Source organism: Belonocnema kinseyi, chromosome 6 (genome assembly GCF_010883055.1).
Source record: "Belonocnema kinseyi isolate 2016_QV_RU_SX_M_011 chromosome 6, B_treatae_v1, whole genome shotgun sequence".
NCBI classification, from domain to species: domain Eukaryota; kingdom Metazoa; phylum Arthropoda; class Insecta; order Hymenoptera; family Cynipidae; genus Belonocnema; species Belonocnema kinseyi.
The window spans coordinates 89,054,837-89,070,034 of record NC_046662.1 but is presented as its reverse complement, the minus strand read 5'-3'; the positions used below and the strand labels follow the sequence as shown (position 1 = coordinate 89,070,034).

General features: G+C 36.9%; 1 protein-coding gene across 4 annotated transcripts in view; it reads right to left on the bottom strand.

Moving 5' to 3' along the window:
* The window catches only part of LOC117175040 (ecdysone-inducible protein E75), a 195,614-nt gene that overhangs the window by 10,228 nt on the left and 170,188 nt on the right, over positions 1-15,198 (bottom strand). For 3 of the 4 annotated variants that reach the window (XM_033364562.1, XM_033364559.1, XM_033364560.1), the window contains exon 2: positions 2,894-2,982. In XM_033364562.1, the coding sequence (XP_033220453.1) occupies positions 2,894-2,982 (89 nt within the window). Of the gene's footprint in view, positions 1-2,893; positions 2,983-3,838; positions 4,430-15,198 lie in introns of those variants that run through there. The other variant, XM_033364558.1, reaches the window with a different exon arrangement.

Genomic DNA, 15,198 nt, shown 5'->3' with positions numbered 1-15,198 from the left:
TTTAGTTGCAGTTTATTTAAATTGCTTGATTTTAATTTGAGTTGTTTGATATAATCTCAATTCCGATTTTGAATTCTCCAATAAATGCAGAATTTTAGCTCAATTCTACTTTCTGCATCATCGAATTTTTTCAAATACAGAGCAGTTTTTCCCGAGGTTGACTTTCGTTTCCGCAACCACGTACGATAATCGTTGGGGTCTGGCCTTTCACGCCTTTTATTCTTTTCGGGTAGTTTGTCACATTGTGCAGGACTGACTTTACTGGTTGGGAGGGTCGTACTCGGTAGGAAATGACAGTAGAAATTAGAAGAAAAGCGTTGCATTCCCGCAGAGTCGTGAGGCAGATTGTTAGCGACAGGTTGAAAAGAAGAACCCACGAAATCATTCTCCTTGTCCGCAGAACGAAAAGCACTGGAAACTATTGGTGAGTCCCTTTTAGCGCAGGTATACAACACTCGGTATAGGAATGTGGGGTGTCCATTTTTAAGTTATAGGCACCTTGGAAAAAAATAAATCGCCCTACATTCACGGGAGGCCATCTGGACCGGACGGTTTTCCGTCACATAAGACTTCCTATGAAATTCGTGGAAAAACTAATGGGCCGAGCCCTCAGTGTCAGTTCACTGGGTCAGTTAACTTACAATCGCTGCGCCGCAAGAGATGTGTTTTAACGTTAAGTTTGGAGTGACCTAGCCGCTAGCAGTAGAGCGTCTCTGCCTCTGGAATAGGGGTATGTGGAAAGGGAATAGAACGCGGAAGAGTTGGTTATCGTTAAGACTAGGTCGCTCGGTCGCACTACGGTTTTTGTACTATATTTTATTTATACTGTATATTTTATTGGCGCTACTTTACCCGGACGATTCGCAAACTCTCATGATCGACAGCAACACAGATTTGGACCGTGCATCTACATTATCTATTTCTAGAATGCACCCATATTCGCCTTGACAGCCATGGGAAACTCCTCTAAATATTTACTCGCCCATTCAAAAGTCTAGGAATTCACCGCGAGAGTGGCCACTAAAAATGCCCTTGTGTCCCTCTTTCAATGTCGTATTTGCACATTCTTTTATTTTTAAGCCCCCAAAGTCTTTAAATTATTCCAGAAGAAAAGCTTGAATTCATGTCCAATTAAAAAATTTAAACAATGAACTTTTGAGTTACGTATTCAAATGCAGAATCATTTAGTTTTTAATATCCAATTAAAAAATTTAAACACAGAATTCTCCTTGAATCTGTTCGGTTCAATACATTGTCTTGAGTCTGTTTCATTTTAATTAAAATCATCAAATCGCTGAATTTAACTTCATTTAATTTGATTTCTCTTAGACTCGCTTACATTTTCTTAAATTTAGACGTGAATTCTTCTTGAATTTCGTTAAATTCAAGAAGAATTCCTAGTCAATTGAATTGAAATCAAGTCAGTTAGTATAAATTTAAGCAAATCAAAATTTTAAGCATTATTTCTTAATAAATAATTTTAGAAATTTGAAATGGAAAGCTGCATTTAAAATTTAATGTTTTTTTTTTCATGGAAAACCATACATGTTGCTTCGCAGAATTCCAACAAGCGTTCGGCACGAAAGCCCACTTGGGTCTGCGCGACCGAGATTGACGATTCGCGACACCAGGTGGAGTTGGCAAATATGGAGGGGATGAAAGTAGGGAGAAGGTATGCTACCACTTCCACTCAATCCTTTCCTTCGTAGTTCAAAGACCACGAGGACGTTGACTCGTCGGCCTTCGACTCTCGTAATTGCAAATTTGGCAGGAGTAATGCCTTTGCAAGACACTTAAGTTTCTTATTCCTATAATAAATATCAGACTCGCCTCGCAACTTACGTTCATTTTAGAATTCTTGAGCTTTTATGAAAAATGCAAGCCATATCGCGAAACCTAATGTGAAGAAACTTCAAAGGCCGGAAAGCTGTAGCGCAAACTTAAGAAATTGCACTTTCGCTTTAATTTATTTAAGGCTTTAGAATTCAGGAAATAAGTGGACTATTTTCCTGTTCCTTTCTCACGCGTTTGCTATCAATAAAAAGGAAAATTCACGGCATTTTTGATAGAAAATAGTTTCTGCTGTAGACCACAGTGGCCAAGATATTCAATTGAACTCGACGGACTCTAAAGGAAGGACTATGCGGTTTCGCATTTCAATATTGTCGGAATTCGAAATATAATCTTGGCTATTCTCCATTACATCTAAAAAAGTTATTCAATGTCGATCGCGAGGTTGAAATTCCCGCCGAGGCTCCCCGGCACAACATGGAACGAAATACTTGAAATACAAAGATTTTTGTAGAACCCTGATGAGAAGAACGAAAATTCAAGGCCCTTGACTTCTTCGAGATGTTGCGCGTGTCCGAGGTCAATATGCTAGGCGATCGATAGCTTTTACATAACCTTCACTGACTCACACTCACGCACCATTCACTTCCTGGCCACCTCAAAAAACACCTCGCGTGGAACTGGCACCCTTTTTTAAAATTTTAATAAGATATTTTTGTCCTTTTGGTTACTGATATTTTTAATCCGCGTTCAGTAAAAATTTTTCCAGTCAGGATGAGATTAAATTACTTCTTTCATTTAGACTTGAGTGAGACTTTCAGAGCAATGTTCATAAAAATATAAAATCTAGGAGTCAAGACTTGAGTGGCCACAGATTTAATTTAAAAAAAAGGGCCAGGCACAAGGCGAGTTTTGTTACCGCAAAATACAGCTCGGGCGATCGTGAATCGATTTCATTTATTTCCTTGAGATAAAATCGTTAATGAACAGACTAATGGCATTCGATACTTTCACCAGTGCAAAGAACTTTCGAAAGACGATAGCCCGTGCCGACTCGCAAATGCGAGTTTCCTTTTTATATATTCTTGTTCCTAGTTCTTACCTTGCATCCTTCACAGGAATGGACTCCATAATGAAAACCTGAAGCCTTGTCGCCGCAAACCCGGCACAGTACCGTGGTACCGTCGAATTCTGCAAAAGAAAGAAAAGCATAATCTTTAGTTAAGGATGAGACTATCTTCGTGATTCCACGCGTCGTGGAGCACGCACGATGAGAAAGAAAGAGGCATCAAGAGTGGGTGGGAGTGAAAGAAGAACACTTTCTCCCGTGTTACAGCATCGCTGTTGCAACTTTCTGCTTTCACTCTGCGCTTGCTCGAGCGCACTGATTAATCGTCTCGTTTTACTCGAAAAAGTGTCAATCCTAATCATCGTTAAAGTCTGGATTCTCGGATATAAGAAGGAGATGAAAAATGAAAAGAAAAGTCGAGATAAATGTCAATTTTTGTCAATCCAAAACATTTGAACTAATTTTTTACTTTTGGACAATTAATAGAGAATAAAGGGTACATGGATTAAAATTGAGGCGCTATATTGCTCGAATTGAGACTTCGAATTGTCTACGAAAGGAACTGAAGAACAAATCTACTGATGTTTTAAACGCTCAAATAAATGAAAAATGTTATTGATTGCTTTATAAAGTTTTATTATTATTTATAGTTCGGGAATATTTCTACGTAAAATAAAATGAGGAGAAAAAACTGTTCTTATATTCGAACGTTGAGAATAAAAAGTACATCTAAAAATCAGAATATCGATAATGAATTATTGCAATAAAGCTCTAGTTTTTTATGTTTGCCTATTGATCTACATTTTTAGAGTTGGAGAATAAATACGACTAGAGTTTTCTTTGCATACAAGTTGTTTTCTGCATTAAGTTAATTTCTTGTACAGTTTCTAGAAAAATCTGAATATTAATATTTTTTTCTGTATCTCAATAAATAGTCCAGTTTACACAGATGCATTATTGTATATACAAGATTGCTACCTATATTGAGTTCAGGTTCCGGTCTCGCAGATGAGACAGTAGAGTCCATAGTGGGCATGTTGGGGCTGAGATGTGGGACTTGAGCGACTCTGTAAGGGCTCGACATTGGGGACATGTTCGATATGTTGGACATGCAAGACATTCTGGACACGTTGGATGCTCGTGAGCAGTGTGAGGAAATAGATGAAATAGGTGACAACGGAGCAGGTGGTATCCCCTGCATGCTACTGTCTGGAGCCAAGATCATTGTGAATATATTTATCCACACTCAAACAAGGTCAAAGTAAGCCCTAAGGTTATTCACCAACTGCACTGCACTGTGTCGACATGTGGATTGACATTTGTCTACCGCATTTGCCGTCACCTGCACGTCACTGTGATGCACTTCACTTTGTTAGTATCTCAAGCACAAACAAATATCCGTTTTGGTCCTGTAGCACTGAAAGGGAGGTGTTTTTTAACACCAACTATCGCGAGTTGCGAAATTGGATAATTTCGACTAAAGCTCTAATGCATATAAAAGGCACAAATTGTGACAACGAAGATGAGCACACGAGAGTGAAAGTGAGTCTTCGCTCGAGGGAGGTTCGCGTTGGTCTGACTCGAGTTTGGCGCTGCCGAGTGTCGGTTACCTGGAGTCGTGGTGCAGCCCTTACTCACAACCAAGTGCAGTGGAGGGGAGTTTACTGCTGAGAGCCTCTGCCTGCCCGTCTACAATGTCTACGCCCTGGCTACCTAGTATGTAGTAGACTAAGAGAGAAAAGGAGGCGTCGAGAGGGAAGGAGAGAGAGGGACGCTGAAGAGGCGAGTTCATCGTATTTTCAATGTTGGAGGTCACTGACAACTGAGCAGGCCCAGCACAATGCCGATCGCCGGTCGGACCAATGGGGACGTGGCGTGACGAACCGAGCGCAGTTACGATTGGACCCTAAACTCTCCCACCAAGTTGCAAGTCCCCTTCCTCCATGGAGGAAGTTCATCGGCCGAAACCTTGACTGAATTATCCCGCAGCGGCGGCCAAGGCCATGCGCCCTCTCGCTCGCGCCAACCTCGGCTGCCCGTCGTCTACCGTCCTTCTCTTTCCTCAGGAACTTTTTTCGCTTCCTCTCTCTTTCACTCTTCTCTCCGTCTTTCCGTCTCTCACACAAGTTCTCCTCTCTCTTTTTGTCGGGATTTGCTCTTACTCTGCTGCTTACTTGCATACAATGCCAGATAGGAGGAACCATCCTTTCACTCGCACGAACGTATAAACGGATGCGAAGCGTCGGCATCACTCTCTAGCCCACGCGTCGCGATGCCTTTTTACGATGATTGATAGACGCCGGCGCTCTGAATCAGGATTTTTTCTTTAATGAGCATTAAATAAGGAAAATGGGAAAACAACGCAACAGCATAATGCTACAATATTTTTTACAAATCTGCATCATGTTGATGCACTTTCTGTTGCACCTTTAATTAAGCCTTTTTTCATTAAAACAAGACCCACAGATCATAGTGGTTCAGCAGTTCCATTTTAGGGATAAAGGGGAATTTTTTCTTTTTGAAATGCAATCGAAATGAATCAGAATTAAACTAAATAGGACAAAAGAAACATTTGCAAAAATAGTACATTCTTTAATTTTTGTGATCACATATTCAATTTTTAAAAACTTAACATCCTATAGTGACGAATGAATTGTTTTTTTTAACTTTAATATTTAGTGCCTTTATTCATTAACTCGATTTCTTGAAACTTTTTAAAGATTCAAATACATTTGAATACTACATCTTAGTGTCAAAAAAGTTCAAAACTTGAATTTTTTAATGATGACACTGATTTTTTAAGAAAATTCAATTTTGTAAAAAAAGTCATTTTTGTAAGCGAATCATAATTTCATTAATTTCGTGATAGTTTAATTTCACAACAAAAGTATCCCAAATAATTGCAAGTGTCAGTTTAAAACTGTAAAATAGGAGAATGGGAGACTGACTGTGATTCCTAATATAAAGACCTTAATTTCTTTTGATTATGTACATGTTTGTGATTTAAAGAAAAAAAGGTCAATAAAGGCTGTTTTTCGGCTCAGTATCACGAAATATTTTTCAATAAACGAGAAATGGTTTAATTTGAATGGTTCTTGCATCGAATTTTTGTTTTCTCTTATTTGAAAAACCGTGGGTAAACTAATTTAATTTTTTAAAGTTTGCCGTGATTTTAGAACAGTTTATAAACTTTATAAATCTAGACACATTGTTGGACATAACAAATTTTTAAATTGAAATGAAAGGGCAATGTAGAAGAAAAAAATGGAATTCACACAATAAAATTGCTATCCAAATAATGATTTAGGCTTAGGGTGTAAATAATATTTCAAATCCAATTTTAAAGATAAAAATAAACTGTCAATAACAAAGATAGAATAAAAATTACAGTTTCTTGTTGATCCGAAAAAAATACAAATTCTCAAAAAACTGGAGTTTTAAATTATATTCAGCGATTTTCCTCGATTTGTTACACTTTTTGAAATTTTATGAAATTTTAAGATGAGATAACTATAAATAACTATAATTACACATAGAAATCAATAAAATAATACCAAGTTCCACAATTTAAGAAATTAAAATAAAAATTAGTCATTTTCTAAGACTTGAAAATTTGAAATGGGTTAAATTAAAAGCTTTTTATTTTGAATAAGTTTATTAAGGTTGAAATAAATTTCATGATTACAACTATTGAAAATATACGTTTAACTCTCAATTGCGAGAAATATTTTGGAAAAACTGACGGATTTTTTTTCTGAAATTCAAGTTTTACTTGTTTACGAGCTTGAGGCACGTGCCCTACTGCGAACGTGAATTCCTTGAGCTTGCGAATAAAATTTCCAAACGTCAATGTCTCCGATATAGTTCGACGAACCTCGGGTTCTCAATGTCCTCGGTGAAACAGAATACAATGCGAATCGCCGATTCAAAGTTTGATTCAGCATGGCCAACACCTGCCCCCATTTTCCCGCAACAGTTCCCACTGATACATAATATTTTTCTTCCTTCCGTCGGTAATACGAGTGTGGTTTCGGGCATTCGAGTCTCATTACAAGAGCTAATAAAGACCCACACTTGGGACCCCGGCACAGTGTAGGAAACCTTCGAGGCGAGTCCTTGGACAGGACACTGAACCGCGAGAAGGATCTGCGACCGAAGAACGTCCACGTCGTTGCCGGCTCGCCGAAGGACGCCTCGAATCATTTTGCTTGTCTCGACGAATTTTTTCGTATGGTAGAGGAAGAGAGACTTGAACGATGCTGAATTGCGCTTTTTGCAAAGAGGCGACGAGAAAATTGATATTCCCGGGAACGATATCACGTTTTTGTCAGTGTTTATGACTTGCTTGCAAAATTCTCTTTCTTGACAATTAATTTCATTTCTTGGAGGAATATTGAATTTTATTTGTTGAAATAATAAAGAGTGGATGGAAGTAATTAAAAACTGAGCCTCCGGATGGTATACGCCGGTTGGGTAGCTATGACAGCGCCACACATTTGGAACTATTGGGAAGAAATTTGAATTTGAATTCAATTTTAACAAGAAATCTTATAGTAAATAACTAATTTTAGACCTGAGTATAATATTTCTAATTAAAATGAATTGATATTTACTGCTTTTATTCATTAACATTGCTCTAATAACTTTGAGATACCCAATAATTCGCGTGTCAGATGGCGCCGCTATCAAGTTAAAAGAGATATCCTACAGGCGTATAACCCCACATAAAGTATTTGCTCGGGTTTGAGTGGCGTTCAGGTGCCCCCGCTTTCAGACAAAACATTTTATGTGCGTTATTCTACCCAGCGGATCAATTATCATTGACAACCCGAAAGATGATTTTTTCATCATGCTCTGTTTCGAATATTTCGTGTTGAATGCAGTATGTATAACAAACAAAATTCAGAAGAGGGAATTCATTTCAATCTAAACCTCGTCCCTCCTCCAATCAAATATCCTTTAGATTTTTTTTAAGGCTTAAAATATTATTCTATTCTGTCTACAATATTAAACTCTAAAAACACATATACTACTTTCAAAAATTAAAATTAAAGTTTGACAAACAATAAACAATCGTTTTACTAGCTCCAAATCAATTTTCGATGAAATTGGACTTTCTCGTAAAATTTTCAAATACTTCACTGTAAACCGTTTGAGCGATTTATAAGGAAAGCAGATTCGCGATAAAACCACAGGCTCCTTATTCTCGTGAAAAGGAAGAGAGGAGGATTCCGTTATCTCTAATAAAGCAAGGCGGAAACGAAAACCCTTTTTTAAAAGTAAAGAACGACACCCTTTTTTTAAGTAAAGAACGACTCTTTTTCAAACATTGAGGCGAACGTGGGAGGAAGAAATCCGATATTTTTCAGGAAAGCAAAAAGTTTTTCTCGGACGCTGTACAATCACAATAACTAGAGTCTGGGACTCGAGACCCTTGTTCAGCAGTGGGGGACAGCCTTCAACCCTTCTCGCGCGAGGCAACCCTTCGTTGGCCTTGCGCCTAGGCCCTAGGCCCTAGTCTGCCAGTTTACCTACCACCTGGAAAGAATCACCTTTTCTAAAATCAGCCAATTTTTTTCAATGCCAACTTTACTGCTCCCATAAACGCATAAACTTAAACTTTCTCTGAGCACGAGGCCAGTCTCTGAATTTACTTGTTGTATTATCGATACAATAATTTATTTTTATGATTTTATGAGCCTCTGGGTTCGACCCTCTGCCTGCCCTATGGTCCTCAGGTTCCTAATCGCCGCTTGATTCATTCCAATTTACTGAAAATCACCTTTTTTTGTCAACTTCGATTTTACTGCAAGATGCATCTCGTAAAAAGATTCTTTTTTAACCTTTTTATTAACTGATTTCAGATGGAAAGGAATTCTTCTTTTAAAATAAGTATCACATGATTAGGTTTGACGACTAGAGCCCTTTTTGTGAGCTAATTCCATTGCACACGTAGAGTTTTAAATATATTCGCGAATCCTGGGCCGAATCATCGATCAAATATACATAAGTAAATGATCTCCTTGAAATCCGCTCGCGACCTGTAACTAAAGTCGAATTTATATGCAGTGGATACTACGAGTTCGTGTAGCAATGTTAAATTGCTATTTTTAAACCAAAAGCGTAAAATGTCTTGACACACGTGTTGACATTTCCTCGTAATCGGTCTATTGGAAAGTCTAAGGAGATTTCTGGAAAAAGTCTTTCGGGAAACCCAATCCATCTGTAGATAGCAATAAATAGTAATTTAAATTCAATTGAATTAGTACAGAATTACTAATTTATAATAGTATTTTTTGCCATTCTCTTGGTTAAAAAATAAATTAGGAAACGAGTTGGCATAATTTGAATAAGTCAAATCTTACTAATTCAGACTTCATTTCTTTCGTAATATTCATACGTCTACACGGAGAAAAAAGGTTACTTGATTCAAACAAATGTAGTACTGAATACTTCCAATGAAATGTTCCTTTGATCTGAAGAAATTTTGCTTATAACAAAAGTGAGTTTTTTGTTTGAAAAACATTATTTCTTGAAATCAGAAAAATGGTCTTCGATCAAAGCAATGTTTGATTGGACGTATTTCAGTACTACATTTCTTTGAATGAAATAATCCTTTTTCTCAGTGTATGTGAAAAAATGGAATCCTCTCAAATTATTTAATTTCACTCGTAAAATCAGACTATAATTCTAAGTCTTTTCCCTTCTAAAAGCTTTTCCTGGTTAAAAAACCCACGGAAGTAGCGAATCATTTAGTTTACGGTCAAACAATATACAGTCAAGACCTCTTTCGATTGATATAAAAAGAAAGCAATTTCCTCGCATTGTTGAATATCAGTTGATTACATGTCATTTTAATCGGTAAAAACTAGCAGTTCATTATTTTAACTTTGACTGAAATCAAGTGAATCGATTTCAGTAAAATAAACATTAAAGTGGGTATTTTTTTAGATATGCAACTTTATCATAATGGTTAAGAGAAATGAAATGAATAATAAATCAAAAGTGCGGATTGCAATTTTTAATTGTTAAAAAAATGTATTCTTTTGCAGAAAAAGGTTTGTGAACTCAACTTCTATGTTAACGCTGAACAAATTTTTTCTTCAATATGTATCACACAATGAGTAATTTTGTTCTGTTGATACAGATAGAAAAATTCTTACAACTTTAAAAAGAAGATTGTGTAAACTCTTTTTATTTCTATAATCTATGATCTAGCTTAGACTATAAATAACTATATTTGCATAATAAAGTAAAGGTTTTTAAAATAAACACCAAAAAATTACAATGTTAAAAAGAATCTTCGATCGCAAAAATATTTCCTTCTTTCTATAGTTTAACATAAAAAATATAGACCATCGACATTTATTCCAATGCAAAAGGATACGAGAAAGATTGTTCGAGAATGATTTCCATAGGATCACTTCTCACGATTGACCAATCTACGGTCAACGAACTTTCGGAGGTCTCTTTCGTCGAAACATCTCTTTTCTGATGACGACTTGTCACTAATTAACTCGGCACACTCAACATTTCTTTAGTTCTACCATTTTCTGAACGCGATCATCACTCGTAAAAATCAAATCAATTAATTTACTTGATCTCCAGAAAGGGACAACATTTTGGTGCATTGTAAAACAGTAAGGCAATCAATTTCCACTTGGACTTGGCGCCTAGATTCAGATAGACAGACAAAAACAATCACTGTCTTCATTTCTAGAAAGTTTTTAATTGAAAAAAAAGTAAAATGAATCTTGGGAGGAATGAAATCTGCATTGACACTTTAAATATCGCAGGACTTAGAAAAAATATATTTAATATTTTTTATTAATTTCAATGTTTTACTAAATATTTAGAGTGGATTGGGAAAACTCTGGTTGTTTTACGGTTAAGGAGGATTCTTGCTCTGAAACAGTTTCTGTAGAAACAAAGCGATTGTTGTTCGCGCTAGAGTGCAGGCCTTGGCACTGAGCGACCGGTCGGCGACCTTAGAGTGTAGCTTCGTTGGTAGCTTCCTGATGCCCATTTGCTGAACGTGGTGTCAACTGACTGCATTTATTATCGCAAATGTCTACGAGTATCGTAATAACCATCGATAGATTCCTTTTGGCTTGCGAGTACAATGTACTTCCGCAGTGGGCGGTATGACTAGCTATGGGCATAACGGATCTCCACACGTCACGCACATGCGTATCGTATGCAATGTCACTGAACCTGCACTACTGCCACTACATTTTTATTATCAAGAATTTCCCACCTCAAAATTACAATGCACAAATTCCGCCTTTTACACAAATTTGTTACGATGCATATTGCATATCGAGTATTAAAGGTTCGATTCCTCCACAAGTTGAACAAATTTTTCAAACTGATGAACCTGTTATACTGCTAAAGATTTAATTGTAAAAATTACATCTCTATACTGTTCAAGAAACAAAAATGAAAGTATTTAATTAAGCAAACGAAGCTTAAGCTTATCGTGGTAAAGAAAGGTATGGTAACGCTTTCACCATCACGCGCCAAGCTCTCGTTTTCTTCAGGAGGTTTTTCGGGCGACCGGGCCACAGGAAGGTAGACTGAAGAATTTTCAGAGGCCTAACGCCGCTGACACAGATCCGGTCTCATGGTTATTAATGCAGCCGAATGTAACGAGATATGATCAGGGGCACGCGTTGCATAAAAGAATTACGAGGCATGGTCTAGCGGATGCCGCCTGCATCGTAATTCCGCTTATGACAGACGCACAATGCACCCAGCTGTGCTATCCCCCGACTCTTTACCCACCCCCAATTATGCATTGTCGTTTCGATTCTCCATAATTTATTTGCAGTCCCTCAATTGTTGTCCATCTTTTGCGTATTTTCTGAATCGTTAAACACAACTTAAAAGCCTTTATTAAAAATGACCTAAGCTTTTTTTTATTGTAAAGTACGTCTTAAATTGTGGATTTAGTTCTTAAATTTTACTTGAACTTCCACGGGGTATTTTGTTTAGGAGGCATATATGAAAGATAAATGTAATATTTTTGAAAATTGATACTCGGAAATTAGAGAATTTAAATCTGCAAAACGAAACAATTTAAATCATTGAATTTGAATAGTTTATAAAACTAATGAATATAGTCAAATTGTCAAAATAACATTATTTAAAAAAAGAATGGTATGTACGTTGTACGTTATAAGAACAAGTTAATTTTGTAATAGTGTAATTGAAACAGGGATTTAAAACTAAATGATGTTAAGTCCACTTCTTGACGAAAGTGAGTTTTCTTCCAAAATTTTACTTTTTCGTTTTGTACACATATTTCCTGTGAATAATTTAATTAAGTATTCAAATATTTAAAAAATTCAAATAATTCAAACTAAATGAATGATTTATACAAAAATAATACATTTTTTAACAATTCGATGGTCATTAAGTCATTATAGGTATAGGATATTGACAAGTATTTGACAATCAGAAATATAATATGTCGTTTCTCTACAAAGGTTCTTTGCTTCTTCTAAAAAATTTGGATGATTGCATTGGCACCGTTTAGTTTTCTCACATAAATTATTTATTTCAGAGGTGTTTAACGTGGAAAGAAATTCCCGGAAAAATTGCGTTAATTACTACTCTAAGAAATGTACCTGGCTCTAAATTTATTGCTTTTTTCTAACTTTACTCTACAGAAATGATTGGATTTTAATGATTGAGAACTCATTTTTTGCTTTAAAAAATTTTACAAGATATAACTATCTTATTTTACAATAGATGAATTTTGAGTTGTAAGACGTCAAATTTTGAGACAAGAAACTGTTACAGATAAAAACTGAGCCGTGATTCATTAAAATCTAATCATTTCTGCAGACTAAACTTGGAAAAACTATTAAAATTTGACCTACAAAATAAGGAATCAAGTTTCCCAGTTTTCCTCCTAAATATTCGTAGATATCGTTTTTGAATGATTTATCATAGAATGACAGATTCAACTATTTTTTGTTTCCACATTGCACTCACATTGTTCTTTCAAGATTTATTATATTTAACAATGTGTATATTTTCCCCAATTTTCTACACTATTTACAAAATTTGAGATAAGGTAACCAGTGAAGATTCTTAAAAGATTTAAATGCAATATTTATTTAATTTAAAAACAAAAATTCTGGGTATACAGCCTGATTGTAGATATTCTTTTTTCAGTGCAGCTAAACAGGTCCTTTTTCTGGTGTGTCTGTATCGCTAAATCAGGAGAGATTAAGAGAAAGGCAGTAGAAAAGGAAGAAAAGTAAGAAGAAAGGTAGACTTGCAAGAAACGGTGGAAGAGAAGCGGTTGAGAAAAAAATAAGAAAAGAAAAGAAGAGTTGTGCGCCATGGTTCCGATGAGATGCTCTGCTCCGCATTGCCACTTTGAGAGATTCAAGTCCATTCTGTAAGTTCTCCACTTCTTCCCTCCATCGACCTTCTTCTTCTCATCTTCTTCTACTTTTTCTACTTCTTCTCCTACAACTACCACGCATCCGACCTCGTAACATCTCTGCAAGTACATCTTAACGTACGGAGGATTGCCCGGGATATTCTTGGATGCTCGCACGAGCGAGCGGCCACGGCCAACCGCTTTTTTCTCTCTCGATTAATTGGAGAACAACTCTGAAGTGAAGACTCCAACATCCTTTTCGGAGACATTTCTAAAAGTCTTTAGAAATAATTAAAAAATTATCTTATAAATTCAAAAATATTCAAACAAATTTGAAGAAATACTATACATTCTGACATGACAAATTATATCAACAGAGGAAAAGGAAAATGGATACAAACTGACAAGATGTCAAACTTTAGCGAGTAATTAGGTACCTGCTTGAAATATGGCTTTCATGCGATTACCGTTTCTGTTTGTCGGTATACAGTGAGATTATTCGCGGTTTGTTTGGCTTCTACGGAAGGATAATCCACAACAAACGACGACTAGAGGGACTCTTGTAACCCAACAGATTTTGCATTGGTCCCATGAAGACCATTCATCGGTTCGTCGTTTCGCCGTAATCGACAAACAATAATCCCATCGTTACGTTGTGGCTTAGAGTAGACCCTGCATTCAAAGGCGTGGTCTTTTAATGCGCTTAAGGGTTACGGAAGGGGTTAAGGAGTCAAGTTGTAAATTTACACTAGACCGGAAATTTAAGGGTTCCGCACGAGCCTTTGCTTCTCTTCCATTTCCTTTGGTCTCGATATTCAATTACCAAAATTTTCCCAAATCCTCCAAATTTCGAGTGTAATCCTTTCGAGTGTAACCCCTTTGAACCCAAATACCTTGAGCAAGATTTAAAATTCAGTGGGCCACACGAAGCAATACAAGAACTGGTCGAGAGTTTCATTCAAACCTTTTGTCATTCAACGACTCAACCACTGTGCAGCTTATAAAACTCGGTTTCCCAAAGATTAGGATGGAAATTGGCTTTGACAGTATCCGTGAAATTGTTAACCAACTAGTCATTTAATCCTTTCAGATCACTTGACGCTCTTAATTTCTCCATAAGTGAACAAATTGCAAAAAATTGTTTTTCTCCTGCAGTATTTCTCTGATTCTAGGAAACGTTTGTTTTTCTGAATTTAAATCAAGTAAAGGCGTTCAGAAATACTAAGGCGTAGTCAAACGTTCGATTTACCTTTGTGGGAATAGAAACAACGTGGATTAAAAAGGAGAGGAAAAAATCCTGACTAATCCTGTTTGCTATTCAAAATCGTCTCACGTGAAGAAGTTTAGACGGGGGTGGGGGCAAATGTGAGGGTAAAGCGCCCAGGTTCTGCGAATGTTACGGGACCACATAGCGACGTGGGAGTGCAACAAGGACTGAATTTGCATCCACTCGTCGGGTGGACATGAACATGCACATGAACGTGCTTAGTGCGCACATGCAGGCGCGATATCCGCGGGTACACCGACCCCTTCCGTTTGCAAACGGTCACCGAACCCGCCTGCTATACTACTATCTCATGTCAGAGTAGTTGGCGTGATCCACTCTATGGTGTGCTTCATCTATGGTGCGTTCAATGCAGAGCGCGTACCATTTGCGAATCGTTTGATGCATCTGCGATCGACGACACCATACGCGCCTACGCTCAATCACTGCAATTGACTAACATCACTACATTCATCGTTCACCTACCGATTGAGGCCCACTTACCGTGATTTATGTTTGTTGAGCGTGTGAATCCTGTTTGTTTATAGCTTATAGAATTAAAATCTTCATCAATTTACAGCAATTTTACAAGAGGCCATTAAAAAAAAAGTAACGCATTGGGAGGGAGGAACAGGAAAAATACTATTATGCTGTGTTACGTATGTGGGGGGGGGGGGG